General features: G+C 38.3%; 1 protein-coding gene across 14 annotated transcripts in view; it reads right to left on the reverse strand.

Annotated features, from left to right (window-relative positions):
- Nucleotides 1–25,399, reverse strand: part of ABI2 (abl interactor 2) — a 103,625-nt gene that overhangs the window by 19,091 nt on the left and 59,135 nt on the right. For 7 of the 14 annotated variants that reach the window (XM_043992186.1, XM_043992185.1, XM_043992182.1 and 4 more), the window contains 2 exons: nucleotides 23,995–24,177; nucleotides 21,447–21,605 (listed from right to left, as the gene is read on the reverse strand). In XM_043992186.1, the coding sequence (XP_043848121.1) occupies nucleotides 21,447–21,605; nucleotides 23,995–24,177 (342 nt within the window). The remainder of the gene's footprint in view (nucleotides 1–21,446; nucleotides 21,606–23,994; nucleotides 24,178–25,399) is intronic. The other 7 variants (XM_043992194.1, XM_043992193.1, XM_043992191.1 and 4 more) reach the window with 1 other exon arrangement.

Raw genomic sequence — 25,399 nt, forward strand, 5'->3', positions numbered from 1 at the left:
AGATGGAGCATGGGGAAGAAAAGTAGAATAATAACACAAGAAATAATAAATTTATGTTAGCAGCTTACAATCTACAAACTGATTATATAAATGCTTCATTAACTTGGGGAAGTATGGATAGTTGGGCCATGGATGATTATGGACTGACTTTAGGTAACCCTAGTATTTGGTTCTAGGTACTCAGTTCCTGGGTAATTAGGTAGTATTCTCGGTTCAAAGGCAGGATTTGAACTCAGGCCCTCCAACTCTAGTACATTCACCCTACTACACATATTAGCCACTCACTAACAAGTCCCTCCATTTTGTCAGGTTCCTCTAAAATTCATTTGACAAAGTCACTGATGAGTTGTACCACTGCCACTCATCACACATCTTAATACATAAATGTTTTTTGCCTTGACACTTCCAGTTGTCGGTCTTATTCCACTTAATCTTAAAGACATCTAGAAGAACAAATCTGCCTCCTTGCTTTAGGATCTCTAGTTCATCCTCCGTTTTTGTGGCACACTACTTCATACATTGGCATATAGTCATCAGAGGCCCCAGCCTTAACTACTCCCTCCTTTCTTAGATTTTTACTCTTGGGAGCTTCTAATTCTGCTATTCTTCATATGTGATCAATACTATCTATGGAATATAGCTTGTAAGGCATAATATTTTTCCCTCTCTCTACTTTTTTCTTTCCAGTTTAAAGTCTTTTTATAAGATTTATAAGACATCAGAAAAATACATTTTTTTCACAATCCTTGTTAGATGTACACTATCCCTGGCCAGGGCGCTGCCATTCTTTTATTTTTAGCTATGATGCAAAAATTGAAATCCCACTCTCAAACAAATTTTCTTAACTGCCAGTTCATTTCCCAGATATGTCCAGAATCAGCAATTATGAAAACAATGTGCCCCAGAGGTCTTGACTTTGGCCAAGGCTTCATCATAGCTATCAATTCTTTAGAAGTTCCTTCTGACAATTTCATTTATGTCCATGTAAATCACTATAAGACACTAGTAATCATTCCTTTTAAAAAAGTCTCAGGACCCTTTCTGTGTTGTTCTGGATACAAGTCTAAAAAAGAAAACAGACCTCTCTATTATTTTGGGGTCAACAAATGTTATCAAATGGACAACTTGCTGCCTCTGTCCTTACGGTATGGAGTTGTCAACCATCACTACTCTCCTCTTGTTGCTATGATTTTAACTGGATGACTTCCCTTTCAACAGCACCTATGTATTTATTGCATCATTCATTGGAAGACAAGCAACTGCTTCTTCCTCCTCAAAGCATCCAGATCCCTCTACTCAGAAAGAGCATCCACAAGTGTTCAGTGTTTCCCTCTTCCTCTCTATGAAATTCTTCTACCCAATTTCCTGACACAGGTCAGAATTCACCTTGGGGTCTTCAGATGCTTACTCTTGTTTTTCACACTTCCATCTGGAGAGCCCAAATACTCCAGTGCTACCCTTACACTATTAATAAATTTGAAAAAAGGACCCCTATAGAGGATTTATAGAAGAGCATGAAAAAAGAGTCGCAAAAGATGAGGCATAGAAAGCTCTCTGGATCTTTGGAGTGAAGCAGATATGTGGACCACATTAACAAGACCATATATCTATCAAAGTAGCAAAGAAATTACTACTTTTGTTGATGGATGTTCTTATGACTTTGGAATGGAAACTATTACAAGCTAAACATAAGGGGCAGCTAGGTGGTGCAGTGGATAAAGCACTGGCCCTGGATTCAGAAGAACCTGAGTTCAAATTGAGCCTCAGACACTTGACACTTACTAGCTGTGTGACCCTGGGCAAGTCACTTAACCCTCATTGCCCCACCCCCACCCCCACCCCCCAAAAAAGCAGCTAATCATAAAATATGCTTGTGTCCTAGTTAGATCTAGTCAAATTCAATTCAACAAATGTTTATTGAGTCTACTACATTAGGTTCTGGAGAAACCAAGACAAAAAAAAAGAAACAGTCTCTGCCATTCAGGTAGTTACATCCTTCTTGAGATCTTGAGAGGCATTTTGTGTGTGTGTGTGTGTGTGTGTGTGTGTGTGTGTGTCTACACACATACATATACACACACATATAAAGAGAAATGTGTATATGTGTGTGACAGAGAGACAGAGCCAGAGAGACACAGAGAGAAAGAGATTTGTCTCACTTTTCTATATGCTACTATCACCTTGAGGCATGACACAGATATAATGTGAGAGGAATAATATTTATCGGGGCCCTCCTTCCTCCTCCACACCCTCCCACCCTCAAACATGGGTTAAGAAAAGGAGACAAAGCCAAGGCTTGATTGGCAAGTAGGTGGGGCAAGGCTTGAGCTGTGCCTCCCTAGATATAGGTTGTTCCTGATGGTCCATGGCTATTCTGATGTGTTTTCTCATCACATAGAAGGTCTCTGCAATGAGGTCAGAGCCCTTCTAAATTAGTGGATTCTGAAGACCATGAAAGTCACCACACCCTGCCTTGAGGACTAGAGACATTCTCATATGGAAACAAGGCCTTCAACTTCTCCCCACCATTTACAGAAGCTAAGTGCCACTGGCTCCTCGTTAGATATGTTTTCTACATCAGGACTAAGTCCTTTGGTAGACTATACATTTATCTGAAATAAGCTGCCAAAAATATTTTTGGATTTCAATTGAAATTTCCTTCAAAGGAACACAAAAATATCAATCAGCCTCATGATGTTATTCTCACCACCTATTTTTGACCAACAGTAGCCCATTTCATTCAGCAGTCAGTCTATGAATAACTTTTAGTTGTCTCAACTAAAGCTATCTACTGACAATGTATAAATGATAAATGTTTAAAGATTTTTACAAGAATGTACTGTTTTGGAGTATGTAAATTTAAAAATTAAAAAAAAATTAAAACTCCAATTAAACACTTCTCAAAGTCAAATAATAAAACTGAAAGCAAAAAAAACCTTGAATAAATAAAGCTAAATTATTAATGAATAAAACTACTGATTTTGGGGGGAGAACAATGAAAGTTATAATGCCTTAGATAATTAGATTTTTTTTTTCAAGAAGAAAACCAAATCACCAGTAATAAAAGGAGAAAAAGGAGAATTCAGATCAAATAAAAAACAAAGGAATTATCAGAAACTATTTTACCCTACTACCTGCCAATAAAACTGATAAATGAAATAAATGAAAATATTTTCATTTACAAAAATATGGTGCTCAAATTAACAAAACAAGAAAAGGCTTTAGCGATACAATTTCAGAGTGCTGTCTTAAGGATTACATAAGAAACATATGTACAGTACTTTTCAAAGCTAAAAGTGCCATGCAAGGGGCAGCTAGGTGGCACAGTGGATAGAGCACCGGCCCTGGAGTCAGGAGTACCTGAGTTCAAATCTGGCCTCAGACACTTAACACTTACTAGCTGTGTGACCCTGGGCAAGTCACTTAACCCCAATTGCCTCACTAAAAAAAAAAAAAATTAAGTGCCATGCAAATACTAGCTATTATTATTATTATTTCATTAATACAATTATATAAAAATTACATAAAAAGACAGACCTAAGTAGACAAAGAAACACGAAATGTTAATAGGTAAGCTAAGCCCATTACAAAAATGACAACATCATCTAAATTAACTGACTTTATTTAGTGCCAAACCTAAGGACCAAAGAATTACTTTATAGAACTTTAAAAAATACTAACAAAATTCATCTGCAGAAACAGAAAGTCAAGAACTTTAAGGCTAAATTGGGGGACTGGCCAATAGGGGCCCAGTCTTTTTGAGTAAGCACAGTGTGATCAGGCTGCTGCCAACTTGGACGGGGAGTTTAAAGAATCTGCTTCAAGAAATGAAGAATAAAAGGCTCTATCCTTTATTTCAGAATATGCTCAGGTATTCTGTGACTACTTCTTACTGAGTGGTGAAGAAAAGCTTTTTAACTGAGCCCAAACTGAGTGCACATACCAAAAGAGAAATTGCACTCTCACCACGTGTCCATCATAGTCAATAAATGTTTGTTAAACAGCAACTATATGCCAGGCAATGTGCTACGCATGGGGGATACAAACAAAAAGAAAGACAGTTCCTGCCCTCAAGGCATTTACAATCTAAGGGAGGGAAAACAATACACAAAACAAAGCTTGAAAGAGGGTGAGGGTTGCTGAACGGTATCTGGTGAGAAGGCATGATGTTCTGGAGTCAAAACCAAACAGAGCTGTTGACTGGTAATAAAGTTAGCTGAAAAATTCTGAGGGAGGTTTGGAGGAGCATTTATTGCTTTACCCTTCAGCCCTCCAATTAGAGGAGAGACTGAGGATGCTGAGGAGGTGATGAGTGTCAGCTTCCAGTGGAGTGAGAACTCCAATAAGCCTCCAGATACGCAAATAAGCCAGGACTTTAGCTGACATCTCTTCCCACCCAGCACTCAATGAGGTCCATGAAAGCATGACCCTTCTCTTTCTTCCCTCTGTATTTTGTTTATTCTTTCCTGAGTTTAGGTGAAGAAGTATGAGAGACTATGACCTTGTAAAACTTTGAAGGGTCACAAGATTCACCAAAAGTCCAATGATGGGAGCCCATTGCAGAGAATGCTGTAGCTACTGAAGCAGAGCTAGCAGAGAAGCAACCTACATAATACAGAGTAGCAGGAAATAGACCCATCTCCAAACAACAGGTATTGTAAGCAAATGAGCAAATCATTCATCAACTATGCCACGTTCAGAAATGAACTTGATGAGAAGAATGTGACAATTTTCATTCTGAGTGTACTTTTCCCATAGACCCAAGGTGGTAGAAGGAAGAGTATGTCCAGATTTGGAGGGATAGATTTATACTTCTGTTCTTGCTATACCTTTCAGTAAATCTAATTAATTTTAGCTGCTTAATGGTATTATTAAGAATATAAGTTAAATTATACTGGGGAGTTATTGCTGACACTGGCAACTGACGAGGGGAGGGGTTGCATCCACGTCCCTCACCCCCACCCCAGGTGGCCAGCAGGAGGGAAGCCATACTCCTGAACCCTGAGGGAAAGTTGCCTGATCCATCAGCACAAGTAAAGTAGGAACTGGAAAAATGAACCTTGAAGCCTATGTAAAAGGCTACTAGGAAACAAGAAGGAAGGGGATGGATCTGGCAGCACCAGATCTTAAACTATACTACAAAGCAGTGTGAAGGCCAAAATTGGATATACGGAGCATTAATCTCCCCCTTTAACTTTCTCTTTTATATCTATATCTATATCTATATATCTCCCAGGCCAATAAGAAAAGGAGCCTCTGAGCTTTAGTTCATAAAGGATCAGGTTTTATTACTTGGGAATTAATTAGACCACAAAGGTGAAACCAATTAGGGAAATAAGGAAGTAGAAACACAGATGGATAGGTTTTAGCTCTAAGCTTAGTCTATGGAACTTATGCTTAAAGTCACCAACCCCGAACTGCAACCAGACTGAGAACCAGCACTCCCACACAGAGCACGAAACTCGTGCTTCCGAACTGCCACCACGAGCTGAGCACTGCCGGAGACTCCTCTCTAAGCCAAAAGAGTGTGACCTTTTGAATGCCCTGCCCACCGGAAGTTGCCTTGCCTTCTGATGGAGTTTTCCTCCCACAAAAGGGGAGGTCCTTCAAAAGCTGCTTAGTAGCATGCAAGTCTCAGAGTGGACCAGGTGTGGCCCCTCCCAAATGATTCAGCTAAAATTTCCTATATTAATCTTTACCACAAATAATTTTTACCACAGCAGTAATCTTCAAAACTGTTTGGTAAAGGGCATGAAACAGAGAAGTCAATCTTTGGAACAGATGAGATATAAAACATGAAAAACCAAACTAAGAGCCATTCCCCAGTCAATAAATGCCAAAGGATATGAACAGGCAGTATTTAAAAGAAAAAAAAACAGGCAGTATTTTAAAAGAAAAAAAGAAAAAATCTAAGGTATCAACAGTTTTACTGAAAAATATGCTCCAAATCACATAAAAATAGAGAAATGCACATTAAAACAGCTAAGGTCCACAGCTAAGCCATTAGACTAACCAAAAAAAGGAAAGCCCTAAATGTTGCAGAGTGTCAAATTAATGTACTGTTACTGGGGCTGTGAACCAGTCTAGTCATTCTGGAAAATAATTTGGAACTATGCCCCCAAAAGTCACTTTTTTTTAATGCCCTTTGACACAGTGATGTCACTACTAGGTCTATACCCCAGAGAAATTTAAAAAGGAAGAGAAGTTCCTTATAGGTACAAAAATATTTATAGCAGCTCCTTTTACAGAAGCTAAAAACTAAAAATTAAGTGATTACCCATCACCTGGAGAACAAATTATGTTACATAAATGTAAAAGAATATTATTGTGCAGTAAGAAATTATAAAAGAAGCAGTTGTGAAAAAAATTAGGAAGACTCATATGAGGTGATGAAGACTCAGGTGGGCTGAAACATTATATAATAGCAACAACAATGAAAAGAAAAAGAATTATGAAAGACCTAGGAACTCCGATCAATGTGATTACTAACCACAATCCCAAAGCACCAATGATGCTACATTTTTATGAGATATACAAATTTTGGGGCATGGTCAATCTATTTGTTTTGCTTCAATATGCATATTTCTAACAAGGATTTTTTTTTATTAGAGGAAATGTGGGAAGGGTGGTTCTCCCTCTCCCTTCCACCCCATTCCCACCAAAAAGAGAACAAAAAGCCAGAAGGATTCACAGACCAACAGGACAACTTTGAAAATTGGATGTTAAAACTGTTATATACTTTAAAATTAAAAGCAAGCTGTACATAACTGAGATTCAGTTTCACGTACAATCTTCTCCTTCTGTTCTACTATATATATGCATATATACATATATGGAATTGCTCATTAAATGGGATATTTGCTAATTTTAGAATTTTTTTTTTTTTTTGCGGGGCAATGGGGGTTAAGTGACTTGCCCAGGGTCACACAGCTACTAAGTGTCAAGTGTCTGAGGCCAGATTTGAACTCAGGTACTCCTGAATCCAGGGCCGGTGCTTTATCCACTGCGCCACCTAGCCGCCCCCAAGAATTTTTTAAGAATGAAAAAATAATGAATTGTGGTACGGAATTAGAAGTGAAAAGATCGGGGCAGCTAGGTGGCACAGTGGATAGAGCACTGGCCTTGGATTCAGGAGGACTTGAGTTCAAATATGGCCGCAGACACTTAACACTTACTAGCTCTGTGACCCAGGGCAAGTCACTTAACCCCAATTGCCTCACCCCCCATCCCCCCCAAGAAAAAAGAAGTGAAAAGACCTGGGTTTTAATTTCATCCAGACTACTTGCTACCTATAATCCTCAGGTAACTCAACTAGCTCTTCAGTTTCCTTATCCATAAAGTGAGAAGTTTGGGCTACATAACCTCTTAGAATTCTTCCACCACAAAACCTATCATCATAGGTACAGTGGGTTCTGAAGGCAACACACCATTTATATGCCAAAAAAAGCATATAGATATGTTAGATTTATAAATATTCATTAGATTATAGCTAGAAATTACATATGAATTTGTATATGTTGCAATAAAAATTGATTACTTTCATTTTCTCTTTTAAATGTTTCAATGCTTCTTGTTTTTACTATGTACACCTTCCTAATATATACTGCCATAGAACCCTTCTTTTTAACAAAAAAAGGTTACACAAACTCAATATGGCAATGGCGCTAGACACAATATCCCATACCCAGTAGCCAATACCTCCCCACCAAGAAGAAATAAATCTGTTTCATTGTGTGTCCTCAGGAAATAAAATTGCTCACTGCACTAAATCAGATTTCTGTGCTGTTTTCGTTCATATTATTTAAGTCAATGTATTTTGTTTTCTTCTTCCCCTAACAGTTCATTTGTCTATCCACATTTCTGAATTCTTTCTATTATATACACATACAGCAATTTGTTCAATTATTCTCCAATCAATGGGCATGCATTTTGTTTAGTTTTCTGCTGTTATGAAAAGTATATCTACACATATTGTTTTATGGCACCTTTCTTTCTCTCACTGATCCCTTGGAGACATATTCTCAATAATGAGAATGGTGAAAGATTACAAACAGATAATGGTTTTATTTTTTTCTTTTCTCATATAATTATAAATCTTTTTCCAAAATCATTGAACTAAACCACAGCACTAACAATAGCAACAGTGTATTGCTAGTATTTGTCTTCCTGTAACAGCTCCATACAACTTTGACTACTATCTTTCATCATCTTTACCAAGTTTATGGGTATTGTAGGGGCCAAATTTAATATGGGGAGAGTTAATTGGGTGGCTCGCCATAATATTGGGGTTCAGAAAATAATGAGGGACCTCTAGGTCCAAAGCTTCCTCCCCTCTGAACTGTCTTTTCCACAAACAAATCAGGTTTTATTTAATGGGAATAAAATACACAGCAAAGGTGAAATTAATAAAGTCAAGGACAAGGGAATAGGGAAAAAGGAAAATGGATAATCCCCCTAACTCTAACAAAAACCTATACAATCCCCAAACTCACTTCCAGCTCAGCTAATTCAAAGGGCTGGATTTAACTCACCACCAAGGGTCTATAATTTCTATGGCAGCCAATCCGCTATGACGCTCCTTCAAGGCCAGAGAGTGGGTGAGAATGTGTGTGTCCACTTCCTGTTGGGGTCCCTTTTTCTACCTTTTTCTCCCTCCCCCAAAGGGGAGGTCCTTCAAGGAGTGTGGCTGAGACTAGTTCCTTGTTGATGACCCAGTCCACAGCCTCTGAGGACACTCCTTTTTCAGGGTTGGCCAAGTTTAAACTAGGTGGCTAAAAATCTAATTGTCTTAAGTGGGTACTTAGTAGTTTCTCATTCACACCCAATTCAAACACTATTAAATCAATCAGGTCAGACCCCTGGGTGTCTGCCAAATTCCATTATTTTACCACACTATGAAATTTTACCTGCTTCAATTTATTTTAAAATCTCTGCTAAACATCAGAATTCATTCTACCATGTTACAACATAACACTAAAAGACTACTCCAGGGCAGCTAGGTGGCACAGTGGATAGAGCACCGGCCCTGGAGTCAGGAGGATCTGAGTTCAAATCCGGCCTCAGACACTTAACACTTACTAGCTGTGTGACCCTGGGCAAGTCACTTAACCCCAATTGCCTCACTTTAAAAAAAAAAAAAAGACTACTCCTACCCATAATTTTGTTCATTAATGAGATTCAATATATTTTCACCAAGAATTAGTAAAAAGTCTAACAAATATCACTGACTTCACAATTCATATTTCAATGCTGAGTCTACATCCCAAAAACTGAATTTAGAAAATAGTTAACATCACAGACTGAGCTCATTTTTTCCAGAATGAATTCATTATATATAGACTGAATACAGTAAATGATTTGTTCAAAGAAATTTTAAAATGTAAAGGTAACACAATCATACATTTAATGAAATAAATATTTCAAACACTTTCTGTACTCTGGACATACAAAGTACTTGGACATTTCAAAAGAAAACACACACATATGCCAAGCACAGTCTATTTATGTAACTGGAGTTTGCTGATCTTGCAAGATGACCGGAAACACCCAATAGTAATGATCATAAACAAAATACCATAGTTCCAGTTTTTCTAAAATTATCTACTACAGTTATACTGTTGAGGGAAGGATATGATAGAAGAAAAGATGAGATTCTTAAACTTGGACTTTGACTCCTGTAACTGTGTGCTCTTTGGTGGCACTTGAGCTGATGGGTATATTTTTCTCTCTCTTAAAAAAGATCAAATGCACAATATATTATGCTTTCTTAATATTTCAATCATTACAATATTAATAAGGTAGGGACACCAAGACAGACAAACACGCAAATGATTAGACATCACAAACTCATAGCAGTAAGGAAGCTGGGCCCTCAAATTTTAAATCCAAAGATTTGCCCAACGCAAGTAAAACAAAGAAACCACACAATATTATGTAGTGATGGATTTGGAATCAGACAGAATCTTTATTTCAGGGCTTCTTGAACTTTTTCCACTTGCAACCCCTTTTTGACCAAGAAATTTTTACACAACCATAAGTATATAGGTATATAAAATAGGTATACAAATCAAACATTCATTGCCAAATTTTCCTCAACCCCCACATTCAGTTATGAAACCTCATAAGAAATCATGACCCACAGTTTAAGAAACTTTGCTCTATGCAAATCCAACCTGTGGTGTTTGGTATACTTATGACAATGAACAAGCCACATAACTTTCTGAGCCTCAGTTTCTCATATGTAAAGTGGCAATTAACCTGCAATTTCTCTGTTAAGGGAAAACCTATAATAATTAGGATATCCCCCCCCCCTGCCAAAAGCAAGAGGCACAAAAGATACCCTTGACTGGAGAAAGATGGTTAAGGGAGAAGACAGATCCTTTAACAGTGGCCGGGGAGGAACAAACTCCTGCAGATCAAAGGTAGTGTACAATGGAAGGAAACTGAATTTGGAGTTAAAGGACTTAGGTTCAAATCCTGACTCTTCTCAACTGTCTAACTGGGCAAATCACTTAATTTCTCTGGGCCTAGAATACATTTGTTGGTTTTTAGTCATTTTTCAGTCGTATCTGACTCTTCATGATCCCATTCCACACTGGGGTTTTCTTGGCAGAGATACTAAAGTGGATTACCATTTCCTTCTCCAGCTCATTTTACAGAAAAGGAGACTGAGGCAAACAGTGTGAAGTGACTTGCCCAGGGTCACATAGCTACTAAGAAGTGTCTGAGGCCAGATTTGAACTCAGGAAGATGAATCTTTCTGACTGCATGCCAAGCACTCTATGCCCCATGGCACGAACTATCTGCCCCAAAATACATTTAACTTATCTCTAGGTAGCCCCTACATTTAACTTATCTAACTTTTTTTTTTTAAGTGAGGCAATTGGGGTTAAGTGACTTGCCCAGGGTCACACAACTAGTAAGTGTTAAGTGTCTGAGGCCAGATTTGAACTCAGGACCTCCTGAATCCAGGGCCGGTGCTCTATCCACTGCGCCATCTAGCTGCCCCTAACTTATCTAACTTAAGTGGCCCCTAGAATCCTGTCCCAGCTCTAATTTATGATCCCATGAACTTGCAGCTTCCAATCCAATCAAAAAAGGACTCAAGTCCCTATAGTGCTAGGCACTAGGAATACAGAAACAAAAACAAAGCAGTTTCTACCTTCAGGTAATTTATATTCTATTGGAGAAAACAACATGAAAATACAGTATTACTTACAAAAAACATTCAAAATAATTTCTGTGGGAAGGGCACTGGAGGGAAGATGATCAGGGTAGGCTAACCAAACAAAGACAGGGAGCCAGAAAGGGGATGTGGTATAGAGGAAAGAGCAAATGAGCCAACTTGTCTGGAACACAAAATGCATGAAGGAGATGGGTAAAGAGCGAGCCTGAAAAAGTAAGCTACAGCCAAAGTACAAATGGCTTTAAAAGCCCGACCTGTTTCTATTTTATCATAGTGACCTCAGGAATCAAAAGCAGCTTCCTGAACAAAGTGTAAGAAGGGGATCATCAGAGGTCACTTCATTCAACCTTCTTGTTTCACAGGTGAGTGTTCTGAGGACCAGGAAGTTTAAAATGATTCACCCAAACTCATTATTTAAGAAGCATCATTACTAGCTGTGTGACCCTGGGCAAGTCACTTAACCCCAATTGCCTCAAAAAAAAAAAAAAGCATCAGAGAACGAATGCTTAAACCTCCTTTGAACCAGGCTGACAATCTTGAGGCTACTGTAAAAGTTCAGAAAATAGGTTATACGGTTATTAGACAAAAACTGTTGGGCAAACTGGAAAGCAGTATGGCAGAAACTAGGTATAGACTAACATCTCATACCATATACTAAAATAAGGTCAAAATGAGTACATGATTTACACATAAAGGTGATACCATAAGCAAATTAAGAAAGCATGGAATAGTTTTTCTGTCAGATTAATGGACAGGGGAAGAATTTAGGACCAAGGAATATATGACAGGATTACAAAATGTAAAACAGATAATTTTGCTTATATAAAATTAAAAAGCTTTTGCACAAACAAAATCAATGCAACCAAAATTATAAGGAAAGCAGAAAATTAGGAAAGAATTTTTACAATAAGTATCTCTGACAAAGGCTTCATTTCTCAAATATATAGAGAACTGAGTCAGATTTATAAAAATACAAGTCATTACCCAATTGATAAATGGTCAAAGGATCTGAAAAGGCAGTTTTCAGACAAATCAAAGCTATCTATAGTCATATGAAAAAATGCTCTAAATCATTATTAATCAGAGAAATGCAAATTAAAACAACTCTGAGATACCACCTCACACTCATTAGAGTGGCAAATATAACAAAAAAGGAAAATGTTGGCTGTTAGAGGGGATGTGGGAAAACTGGGACACTAATCCGTGGCTTCTGGAGTTGTGAATTGATCCAACCATTCTGGAGAACAATTTGGAACTATGCCTAAAGGGCTATGAAAATCTGCATACCCTTTTTTTAAAAAAATAAAAGTATTTTATTATTTTCCAGTTACATGTAGAGGTAGTTTTCAACATTTGTTTACATAAGATTTCAAATCTCAAATTTTTCTCCCTCCCTCCCCTAGACAGTAGGTAATCTGATATAGGATATATATACATATATATATATATATGTATATGTATATGTATATGTATGTATATGTATATATATATAAAACATTAAACATATTTCTACATATAAGAGAAGAATCAGAGCAATAAGGAAAAACCTCAAAAAAGAATAACAGCACCAAAAACAAAAGAAACAGTATGATGCAACCAGCATCCATATTCCACAATTCCCCTTTTTTTTTTTTTCTGGATTTAGAGCACCTTTTCCATCATGAGTCCTTTGGAACTTTCTTATACTGTTGAATGGGTGAGAAGAATCTAGTCCATCACAGTTAACCAACACATAATGTTGATGATACTGTGTATAATGTTCTTCTGGTTCTGCTCATCTCACTCATCATCAGTTCATGCAGTCCTTCCAGGTTTCTCTGAACTCCTGCTCATCGTTTCTTACAGCACAATAGAATTCCATTACATTCATATACCACAATTTGTTCAGCCATTCCCCAATTGATGGGCAACCCCTCAATTTCCAATTCCTTGCCACCACAAAAAGAGCAGCTATAAATATTTTTGTACATGTGGGTCCTTTTCCCTCTTCTATGATCTCTTTGGGAAAAGTACCCCAAAGTGGTATTGTTGGGTCAAAGGGTATCCTGCATACCCTTTGATCCAGCAATTCCACTGCTAGGTGCATATCCCACAGACATCCCCCCAAAAAAGAGAAAAAGACCTATTTTTACAAAAATATTTGTAGCAGCTCATTTTTTAGTGACTAAGAATTGGAAATCAAAGGAATGCCCATCAACTGGGGAGTGGCTGAACAAGACATCCTCATCACTGTTGTAACAAAAACCGGCTATTTCCAAGCTTAATATCTACCTCACACTGCATTTTCAGAATATCTCCAAAGAGCGTCCTCAGCAATATAGGAGCAATATGCTGTTGTCCTTATGACTCCCAGGGTTTGCTTTAATTTGGCAACCCCATAAATCTGAGCTTTCAACTGGCTTTTCTTAATCAACAGCTATTTTTGGCAGGGTTTCAACTTGCAGGATATGACCAGGAGAGTCATATCTAAGAATGCAGTTTTGAAATCTGGAATTAGTTATTTGGGAAAGCACCCTACACTATTTTCCATTAAATAAAAATAAGTAAGCTATGTCAGGAGCAAAGTAAGGGATGATACATGAGAATATTCTAGGGCAAAAAAGCTTTATTTATTTATAGCAAAGATGCATCAGTTTTATATATAGCCCCTTAGTCACAGAACAACCTGGAGAAAGGGACACTAGGTTTTTTAAAATAGCAGTTAGAAAACCTGTCTTTTAAAAATTAATGTGTTGGCAGAGTTGTACTTTATACCTTCTTTTAAAACAAAACAAAAAAATGATTCAAATTTTCTATGAAGGGCAGGAGTCAACTAGAAAAAAAAGTATGGAAAGATAACTGCCTTGCCCAAAACCACATATGAATTAAGCAATTATCTCAGTTCCAAAAACCAAATGAATCATGCATGTGATCACAACACTAGAACTAAAGGAAACCACAAAGGTCATCTAGCCTGACTTGTTTTATAGATGAGATAACTGAGGCTCAGAGAATGTAAATGATTTGCCAAAGATCAAATAGCTATTAAGTGGCAGTCAAAATTTGAACACAGCTACTTTGGGGGGGGGGGGGCGGGGGCAATGAGGGTTAAGTGGCTTGCCCAAGGTCACACACCTAGTAAGTGTCAAGTGTCTGCTTCAGAATGATATTATTTAGCTTCAAATTACTTTTTAGTTCTTTCTTTAAGGGTCTCTTATTGAATATAATTTTTATTACATTATAATCAGTAAATTATTATTTTTGCTTTTTTATATCTCTGGAATGGTCTCCACATCACAATAATCAATTTTTTTTTTTGTAAAAATGTCATGTACAGCTGAGAGATACATAAATTCCTTTCTATTCCCACTGAGTAAACAAAAGACATCTAACATGCCTTATTTTCTAAAATTCTGTTCAAGCCACTGATTGCTTTTTTTTTAGATTTGTCATGGTCAGAAAGGAATACTATATAAGTTCTCATACTGTTACATTTTTACTATCTATTTCTCCCTCCAATTTTATTAATTTTTCCTTTTAAGAGTATTGGGGGGGGGGCCAGCTAGGTGGTGCAGTGGATAAAGCACCGGCCCTGGATTCAGGAGGTCCTGAGTTCAAATCCAGTCTCAGACACTTGACACTTACTAGCTGTGTGACCTTGGGCAAGTCACTTAAGCCCCACTGCCCCACCAAAAAAAAAAAAAAGAAAGAGTATGCAGGTATGAGGGGCAGCTAGGTGGCACAGTGGATAAAGCACCAGCCCTGGATTCAGGAGGACCTAAGTTCAAATCCAGCCTCAGACACTTGACACTTACTAGCTGTGTGACCCTGGGCAAGTCACTTAACCCTCATTGCCCTGCAAAAAAACAAACAAACAAACAAACAAAGAGTATGTAGGTACTATCCTATTAGGTGAGTTGTGTTGATATTGATACATTATTTATGGTCTCTTTAAGCATATTCTTTTTCCTGCTTGTTTCTTTTTATCATGTTTATATTTACCATAGGTTCCAAAGGTTGTCATGCCGGGATGAGAGTGGGGATAAGCTCCCACTTTCTATAAAATGCTCCAATGGCGTGCATCTCAAATAGCCTCTGACAACCAAAGCCCAACTCCTGGCCTTCTCATGGCGGAACTGTTTCCACTAACAGGAGAAGGGGCAAAGGCGAGTCACTGGCGCCTTAAAACCAGTCGTTTCAGGCAGGTGGGGCTCATTAGCCTTGGTAGGCAACTTGCCTAAGGAAAGGAAAACCCTGATTTTAAACCTCTGCTGCCTTGCGGCTATACCCATATATGGGAAAGGCTTCAGGAGTTAACCCCGAGGAAAAATCAGGAGTCAGAGTCCCTTAGGCAGTTAGATGTTGGACATCACATCCCTCTGGCAACTCCTGCGGCGGCACTGGTGCCAAACTGTATTGGTTCTGCCTCTCCTTTGGATCCACCAACGTCGAGAAGAGGGAAAAGCTGCTGCATGGGCAACAGCTTGTTTTCCAATTGATCCGCCCAGGCCAGCGCCCTGGAGAGGACACTCCAGCTACTCCTCATGGGGTAGATATAACACACAGCCACACTGTGGTCTGTGGCTCTTCAGGGGGCTGATCCATGGTCGTCAGCGACTGGTGGAGCCCTACTACTACTACTGTTTACCATAGTATTTTCTGAAATCATGGCTGCTAACTCAAAAAAGCTTTTCAGCTGAAGCATAGTGGATTTGATCTTTATCATGTGCATTTCTTGTAAACAATATATTTTTGAATTCTGTTTTCTAATCTATTCTGCTATCCTCTTCTATTTTAAGATAGAGTTCAATACATTCATATTCAGCGTTGTAATTCTTTAAAATGTACTTCTCTCCACTCTATTCCTCTTGAACTTTTCCCCTCTCTTTAGTCCCATGCCCCTTATTACAATTACTAAGGAAGTAAAAGAGAAGGGAGTTTGCCTAACACCTATAATCTATTAATGAAATAGCCTCTTCTCTCTGTGTTGTAGTAGCTCTTTTCTTCCCCTTACCCTGCCCAATTAAAGTTTGTCACTTTCTTCCTTTCTTTTTAATCACCCCTTCATGTTTCTCTCTAATATTAAAATTTATTTTGCTAATGACTATTCCTTTATTCCTTGTGATCTCTCTCTATGTCTCCCAAGTTCCTGTGCCCTCCCATTTTCCCTTGAGTTTTGATGCTATTTCTAAACCAAAATCTCCATGTGTAGGAGATGTGAGTATAATTGTGTATAATCTCCTTTATCTTGTTTAGATGAAAGTGAGGTTCAAGGGATGCCCATTCCCCCTACCTTCCCTCCACTATTATGTATTATCTTATGCACCTCTATTACATGATAGTGATTTCTTTCCCCTTCCTCCTTTCTTCTCCAGTATAAGCCCCTATCCCTCCCATTTTTGTCTTCTCCTAAGATGATCAAAACATAACAAAACCACTCACAGGTCCTCTGTCATTTTGTCTTTCTTTATGACCCTAAAAATATTAGGATCCTGAGTAGACATTTGTTTCTTATGCCTCCTTATGTAAACAATTCATCCCCCCCATATTTCCTTCCAATTAATCAAATGTGTCTGCCTTTCTATTTCTCTCTTGGAACTTGCATTTTCATTTCAAAATGTTTAATTGCTCCTGCCCTTTTCATCAGAAATGATGAGAAATCCTCTATTCAATTCAAGAGTCATTTTTTTTCTCTGTAGAATGAGACCGGAGCAGCTAGGTGGCACAGTGGTTAGAGCACCGGCCCTGGAGTCAGGAGGACCTGAGTTCAAATCCAGCCTCAGACACTTAACACTTAACTAGTTGTGTGACCCTAGGCAAGTCACTTAACCCCAATTGCCTCACCAAAAAAAAAAAAAAGAAAAAGAAAAAAAAAGAATGAGATGTACATTTACCAATAGCTTATCTTTGGCTATAAGCTTTTCTCTTTTGTCTTTTGGAATGCTGCATTCCCAGCTCTCCTCTTCTTTAAGGTAACAGCTGCCAAGTCTTGTGATCCTTCCTGTGGCTCCTTCATAGGTAAACACTTTCTTTTTGGCTGCTTTTAGAATTTTTCTTTGACCTGGAAGCTCTGGATTGTGGCTATGATGTTTCTTGGAGCTTTCATTTTAGAGTGTCTTTCAAGACATGACTGATGGACTCTTATTTTCACTTTGTCTTCTGGTTCTAAGAGTGATGGCAGTTTTCATTTATAATTTCTTGAAATATGGTATTCAGACATTTTCTTTTTTTCTTCTTTTTTCTTTTGGTGAGGCAATTGCCCAGGGTCACACAGCTAGTAAGTGTTAAGTGTCTGAGGTCGGATTTGAACTCAGGTCCTCCTGAATCCAGGGCCGGTGCTCTATCCACTGCGCCACCTAGCTGCCCCTTAGAAATTTTCTGGTCATAATTTTTAGATAACAGTACCAAACAGTTGCACTCCTTGGATTCAAGTCTACCATCATCATGTTCCAAAGAGAAGCTCATCACTAAGGAACTCATCATTTTAGAAACTGCATCAGCTTTGTTTCTCATACCTCAATCATCACCCTCATTGTACTATGCCCCTCTAATTGGCAATCTGGAGGGCAGAGCAAAAAACTCCCAAATCTTAAAGAGAGTTCACAGACCAACCATTCCCACCAAAGATACTTTGATTCAACTCCACTATCATCATGCCCCTAAGTCAGCTACCTTCTCTGTCTTTCCTTTGATTTTCAGCCTCCTTTTGTGTGTTGCTTTCTCTTATTATATATTGTAAGCTCAACAAAAGCAAGGACTATCTTTCTTTTTCTTATTTTTATCCCCATCACTCAGCATAGTGCCTGGCATATAGTAGGCACTTAATAAATGTTTATTGAATGGAACTGAAATTCAGTGACTCAATAATTCTTAGATTATATCCTGACCTGTTTTCTAGGCAAGTTGTTTTTATATTTTTATAGATTTATTAGATTTTTCTATTCCTTCTATTTTTTTTAGTTTGTTGTTAGTTTGTTGATGAATATTAAGTAGTTTTCTGCATGGCTCATTCTAATTTTCAGTGCATTTAGTTCTTAGCTGAGGTTATCCACCATTTGTTCTAAGTTATCACTTCTAATTGTTATTCTTTCTTCCCTGACTATTTCTTTTTATATATCTTGTTTTATTTCTTCCAGGTATTTCTACAATCCTTGTGACCAGGACATATTTTTCCTCCAACACTTGTTATATGGTCACTATTCTCCTCAGGCTTTAAGCCAGAAATCTTTCAAACCAAGGTATTATTTTATGCTATTAGGTATTTACCTTGGTTTACTCAGTAGCCTCAAGATCTAGGCTGGGGAGGCGGGAAGGGCAATTGAAGGGGAGAAGGGAAGGGAGTTGCAGCTATACTTGGCAACTGAATAGTGTGGGCAGGACCAGCCTAATCTTGAGTATGGTGGACAAAACTAGGCTTCCTCTCCATCAAGGGACTCTTGGGCCACTGAAGTCCTGGACTCTGTGTGGAGGTAAATCTCTTTTGCCACAGAGATACAGGACCTCCCCTACATTTGGCTCTCCTTAGTGTCCTTTTCCTCTGTTGCTGAGATCAAGTACTACTCCCATGCTGAATTCCACCGAAGGGCTTTGGAGATACCTCAGGCTGGCCTTTCTCTGGTGCCTTTCTCTAGCCTCTGAGCTCAGGCTATAACAGAACCCTCCTGGAGCTCCCTGTGGCTGCCCTGCATGCACACTGGGCTCCTGTTACCAAGGGCTTTGGGAATACCCAGGTTCATCTTTGTCTAAGGCCATTTACATCCTCCTTGTTTGGGTATTGTTGGTGCTAAACAGACAACCCCCACTCACCCCCAATTTCTGCTTTGCACCTATCTCAGTTTACCTATCTCTGGATTTCCACAAGATTACAGGATCCTTCTATGGACTGCAAGGCCAAGTGTAGGAGTCTACAGGTGATTCATTTTATCTTTTTAGAATAGTGCTTTTCTAAGAACCATGGGGGACTGACAGAGAATCTGGGCTCCTCTACATCCTAGCATGCCACTTATCTCTCCACCCACATATGGCTTCTTAATGTGGCACTCTTCCTACATCTCACCCTTTAAAAAAAAAATTGTTGATGACTTTTTTTCTAATACCACAGACATTTTCTGATTTATACCTATACACCAAAGAACTCTCTCTTGTCACAAAAGAAAACAGTTAAGCAAGACAAACCAACAAATCCAAGTTTGGTAATATATGCGACATTCTATATCTGTGGTCCCCCACCTCCCTTTCTACTGAGAAGGATAAAATATGGTTATCAAACATCCAATAGAACCAAAATCTGTAATTATCTTTAATGTGAGTTCAAATATCTTGTAGTTCACTGACTCTTAATTTGAGTCTAGAATTATTACCCCACTCTGTCCCACACTAAACAGTAAATGTCCAGTAGCCCTTCTCCACCTCAAACTTCTATTTCTAACTCTCCCCGTCCTTGTGCCCCTTCACCTGCAAACCAATGCCTTATTCTTTCCACATTATGAGAGAAATGATTAATACTGGGATTCAGGGGTTTTTTTTCTCTTTTTACTTCCTCTTTCAAAATCTAGACCTTGTAGATCAGTTAGCTTCTGAAGAACAGGGCTGACAAAATGATTGGCCTAGCCCTCCAAAACATTCTCCTCAATTCTGGTCATGACCCCACCCAACTGGGAGAGCTTACTTCTGATTAAAATGTAAAGAGAATCTAATCTAGGTCAATTCCAGCCCTAAATAGCATTAGACACCCTGGAAACCCCGACTGTTCAACTTAAGTGGTCCAGGGAGAGATAGATGCCTTTGTCCAGATAGCTGGAAACAGCTGAGTCTCAGCAGGAAGAGCTAAAGGCTTTCATCCCACCTCCTCATCCACCTCCTCACTGACTATTCATCAATAAAGGCTGATCCCTGTCTGTCAGGGACATCTACTTTTCCAAAGGTATTTAAGTGTTGGGTCACCAAGAGAAACCACTGACCAACAATTAATTGATCATTTGCTAGCCTAATTAATAAATTGATTATTAATTACCCAGAAACTCTCTTGACTTCTCATTTTTACCAGGTGGGTGCTTATTCATTTAAATTAATCTCTAATTGGAAGTTATAGGTAAGACATTTTGGAGGAGTCTTCCCTCCTTAACTCATAATACCCCACCTACTATATCACAGGTTAAGAGCAACAAAGTATGTCTGTGGTTACAGTCCATCTCCCTCCTTCAACTTGAGTCTTAAAGAGCAAGAATCTGCTCTGAGGTACCTCTAGAAACCCACAGATCTGATACCCAAGAGACACTAAGTGATCAGTTCTACCTCTTTTGCTGTTAGTCATCCATAGCTCAAATGTTCTGGAAATTCCCAGCTAATATGTTTGCATGCTAGGACATGGGAACTAGAACAAGAAGTACTGTGGTCCTGTGGCCAGCTCGAATCAAAGTGGAGCAGAACGTTCCAGAGAGGAGAGAAGGCAGAAGTGAAGCAAGAACCCCTCCATCTGTCAGAGAGGAGGGAATAGGGCTATGATGGAGCTATCACTGATGTGAACTGCTTATTATTATTCCTAATTATCATTTTTAAAAACTACTGATACATACTATTAAATGTGCATAAAATTAACTTTGCTCTAAGTTTTATATCATTTCACCAGTAAACTATTAATATATACTCTTTATTTCTAGTTGGTTGCTCACATATCATAGCTATCTACATGTGACTTTAAAAAATTAGTAGGAATACTGCTTAAAACATTACTTAAATACTAAATTTCCCCACTGTATTAAAATTATGATTAAATTCTCAACAGTGAACTACATAATATATATATTTTTTTTTTGGTGAGGCAATTGGGGTCAAGTGACTTGCCCAGGGTCACACAGCTAGTAAGTGTCAAGTGTCTGAGGTCAAATTTGAACTGAGGTTCTCCTGACTCCAGGGCCGGTGCTCTATCCATTGCGCCACCTAGCTGCCCCTACATAATATTTCATGAACACAACTATCACATAAAACAAGGTACACCAATATTGAAATTATCAGGCTAAGCAAAGACTATTGAAAAGAACATAATTATTTAAAAAGCAGTTCATGGGGGGCAGCTAGGTGGCACAGTGGATAGAGCACTGGCCCTGGAGTCAGGAGTACCTGAGTTCAAATCCGGCCTCAGACACTTAACACACACTTACTAGCTGTATGATCCTGGGCAAGTCACTTAACCCCAATTGCCTCACTAAAAAAAAAAAAATTTAAAAAAAAGCAGTTCATGTTTCTTAATCTAAATAATAAAAAACCTTGAGGATGATCTTACCTGGGTTCTGGCTATAAAAAGGTCCTCCATTCACCTGGTTCTGAAGGCTTGTCTGTGAGGTTATAGAAGGAGGGCGTCTGTAGGGCAAAGAGCCTCCTATTGTTGGGGGAGTATGTCGAGAAGCAGGTCTGTTCATGCTGTAGAACTGAACAGGGTGACCTGGTTTGGGGGTGAGCAATAATCTGTCATTCAAAGGAAAATACTAAAACCTTGATTAATTTTTTTTTAAATGTTAAATAATAAAATTACTTAAAGAAGATGGCAACTGAAATATTTTATTGAGTCTTCAAAAAGGCTTACTATTTAGACAAGCTGAATGCAAGTTGCCTTGTATTGATAAATAGCAAAGTAACTGTTACTCTACTTTCATTATTGGCACCTAGCTGACCCAGTGAAAAGAGTGCTGCCCCCCAGAGTCAGAAGTACCTGAGTTCAAATCCAGCCTCAGACACTTACTAGCTGTGTGAACCTGGGCAAGTCACTTAACCCTGTTTGCTTCAGTTTCCTCAACTGTAAAATGAGTTGGAGAAGGAAATGACAAACCACTCCAGTATCTGTTCTAAGAAACTCAAATGCACAAAACTCTAACACTCTATCTAACTCTCTTTCTCTCCCTCACCCTCTCTCCCTCTCCCTTACAAGCTGCACCATACATCAATTTCAACATGAATACTGAACCAAAGATGTTGGGGGGTGTTTGGTCTGTGTTTTCTTTTACAACATGACTAATATGGAAATATGTGTTGTATGATTACACTGATATAACCTATATCAAATTGCTTGCCTTCTCAAAGAAGAGGGTAGGATGGGAGGGAGAGACTTTGGAACTCAAAATTTTAAAATCAAATGTTGAAAATTGAGGGAAAATAAAATACTAAATAATTTTTTTTTAAATAATAAACCAAACCATCATCACCATCAGCAAGTTCTATTGTATGGTAAATTTTTACCAGCTAAAGCAAACTGGAGGTTTATTTCCTATTTCTTTTCTTTGTTTTTTTTTTTTTTGCGGGAGGTAGAAGATTTAAAACAGAGTAGAATATTATATAAACTTTTTTTCAGACAATTCTATTCAGAAATTTCTGCAAGAAGTAAAAATAAATTTATACTGCTCTTTACCATGTTTCTCCTCTTTCAAATGAAATTAAGCCTTTTTTACATTGTTAACAAGAGTTTTTCAGTTTCAATCATCAACTAGAATCCCAGAATTTCATAGCTGAAATGGACCCCAGAGGTCAGTTATTCCAAAAAGCACCAGAACAAGAATCCTTTCTACCATATTTGTGGCAACTGATTATTTAGTCCAGAGGTTCCCAAAGTATGGTCCTAGGAGCCCTTCGGATTCCTGAGACCTTTTCAGGGAGTTTATATATTTATTTGTTTGTTTATGTTTTAGGACATAAATATTTTTTAAAATATGCATGTATATCCATATATGTATATTTTTTTAAATATTTATAGCAGCTCTTTTTTTGGTGGCAAAAAATTGGAAACTGAGGGAATGGCCATCAACTGGGGAATGGCTAAACAAGTTGTGGTATGTTATTGTGATGGAATACTGTTATGCTGTAAGACAAGACAAAGGGAATGGTTTCAGCAAAACCTGGAAAGATTTGTATGAACTGAAGTAAAGTGAACAGAACCAGGAGAACAATGTAAACAGTAACAGCAATATTGTAAGGATCAATTGGTGAAGGACTTAGCAACTCTGATCAATACAATGATCTACAACAATGCCAAAGGATCCATGAAGAAAAATACTATCCACTTCTACAGAAAGAACTGATAGATTTGATGCATACTGAAGCATAATTTTTTCCTCTTTATTTTTCTTGGGGTTTTTTTTTTTGGCAACATGGCTAATCTAGGAATATACTTTGCATCATTTCAATGTATGATGGGTATTATATTTCTTATCTTCTCAATGGACAGGATAGTGGGAGGAGGGAGGAAGAGACTTTGGAACTGAACATAAAAAATTTTTTAAACTTAAAAAAAAAGACCTACAATGAAGAAATAATGGGATTTACTTATTTCCCTATAATATAGATTTTTTAAAAGTCCTCAACATCTCTGTACCATTTAGTGTTATTACAAATAGACAGTCAAATGCTCAAAAATCAATTTGCTGACTGGAACAAAAATCTTCATTGTTCAAGTTATGATCCAGCTGAGACACTGAAATATCCACAATGAAAATTCTAATGTGTAAGCTTATTAATTATTTAAAAGGTACATCTAGTTTTCTGAACTGCTCAGTACCATTTATAACTATAGGAATGATACTTTTTTAGTCTTATATTCTAAGAAACCAAGACTAATAAAAAAAGAGTAAGCTCAAAGTAAAAAGGAATTCCAAGACCAACTACCATAACACAACACTTTTCTAAATTTTAGGTAGTGGTGAAAAGTGCTACCCTCAATGGGAAAATTATTTTTTCCTTCTCAACTTCAAGCCAGCTTTGAAACCCAACAGAGTATTTTGCCTTCATAGCAAGAGCAGCCTGAAAAGCAGGGTTCATCTGCCTCTGAAAGAGCAGACACTCACCTGTAGGTGGAGTGGAAGAAACAACAGAGGGAGTTGGAGAAGTGAAGCCATCAGCAAGGGGCTGAGCTCCCGCAGCAGCACCATCAGGGGCAGTGGAAGAGGGGGCAGCAGCAGGAGCCAGAGGGGCAGGGGCAGGGGCAGAAGTTGCAGGAAGGGGAGGGGTGCCAGCTGAGCCAGCAGGGGCTAGGCAGAAAAAGGAGGAAGAGGAAGCATTAATAACGCTGTCACAGTAGCCAGGATTAGAAGAAAAAAAAAAAGCCTTTTGAGTTGTTAGTGTTAGGCATTCAGGCCGTATTGCTAACCAAAAGAATGCAAATTGGAAAAAAGCAGCTCATGTTACAGGATTGTTACGTGTGTGGCAAATAAGTTAACATGCTTAGGATACTGCTACAGACTTACAAATCCATAAAGATAAAAAATAACGTACTTAATACCCCTTTTACTTGAAAAAACACAGAGAAAGACAGAGACAAGGAGAGAGAGGAAAAGAAAAGAGAGGGGAGAAAGATAGGGTTAGGATAGATTTTTGTTGTTGTTGTTAGTAACAGGAGCTGAAAACAATGTCTTTTTCTGAACCCCCGATTCCAAAATTCCATACAGCATAGTGTAGAACAGAAGTAAATAATGCCAAGTTAAAAAAAAGAAATTCTTCCTCCTAACTCAAAATCATAAGATTACATTCGATCACATTAATGCAATAAACTACAATAAATGGCCCAACTATGTCACCCTGATGTCAGTGAACTCCCTATTAACCCTAAGATCAAATACAAAATGCTCTGCTTGGCATCCAATGCCCTTCACAACCTAGCTCCCTCCTACCTTTCCAGTCTTCTCACACCTTCCTCCCCAATCTTTACCTTTTGATCTGGTGAAAGTGGCCTTGTGGCTGTTCCATTAACAAGACCCCTCATCTCTGAGCATTCTCTCTGGCTGTCACCCAGGCCTGGAACATTCTCCACTCTGATTACTGACCTCCCTGGCTTCAAGTCCCAGCTAAAATTCCATCTTCTAGAGGAAGCTTTCCACAACCTCTCAATTCTAGTGCTTTCCCTCTGTTAATTATTTCCTATTTCTCCTGTACATAAGCTTGTTTGCTTGACTCTCCATTAAGACTGTGAACTTCTTGAGAGCAGGACTGTCTTTTGACTATTTTTGTGTTCCCATTGCTTAGCACTGTGTCTGAGACAGTAAGAAATTAATACTTACTAACTAAATGTAGGACATTAATACCCAATCATACTGCTTTTGTTCCATACATAATCTTTACAAAATGAATACAAGGTGGGGCAGCTAGATGGCACAATGGATAGAGCACCGGCCCTGGAGTCAGGAGTACCTGAGTTCAAATCCGGCCTCAGACACTTAACACTTACTAGCTGTGTGACCCTGGGCAAGTCACTTA

Source organism: Dromiciops gliroides, chromosome 3 (genome assembly GCF_019393635.1).
Source record: "Dromiciops gliroides isolate mDroGli1 chromosome 3, mDroGli1.pri, whole genome shotgun sequence".
Taxonomy (NCBI): Eukaryota; Metazoa; Chordata; class Mammalia; order Microbiotheria; family Microbiotheriidae; genus Dromiciops; species Dromiciops gliroides.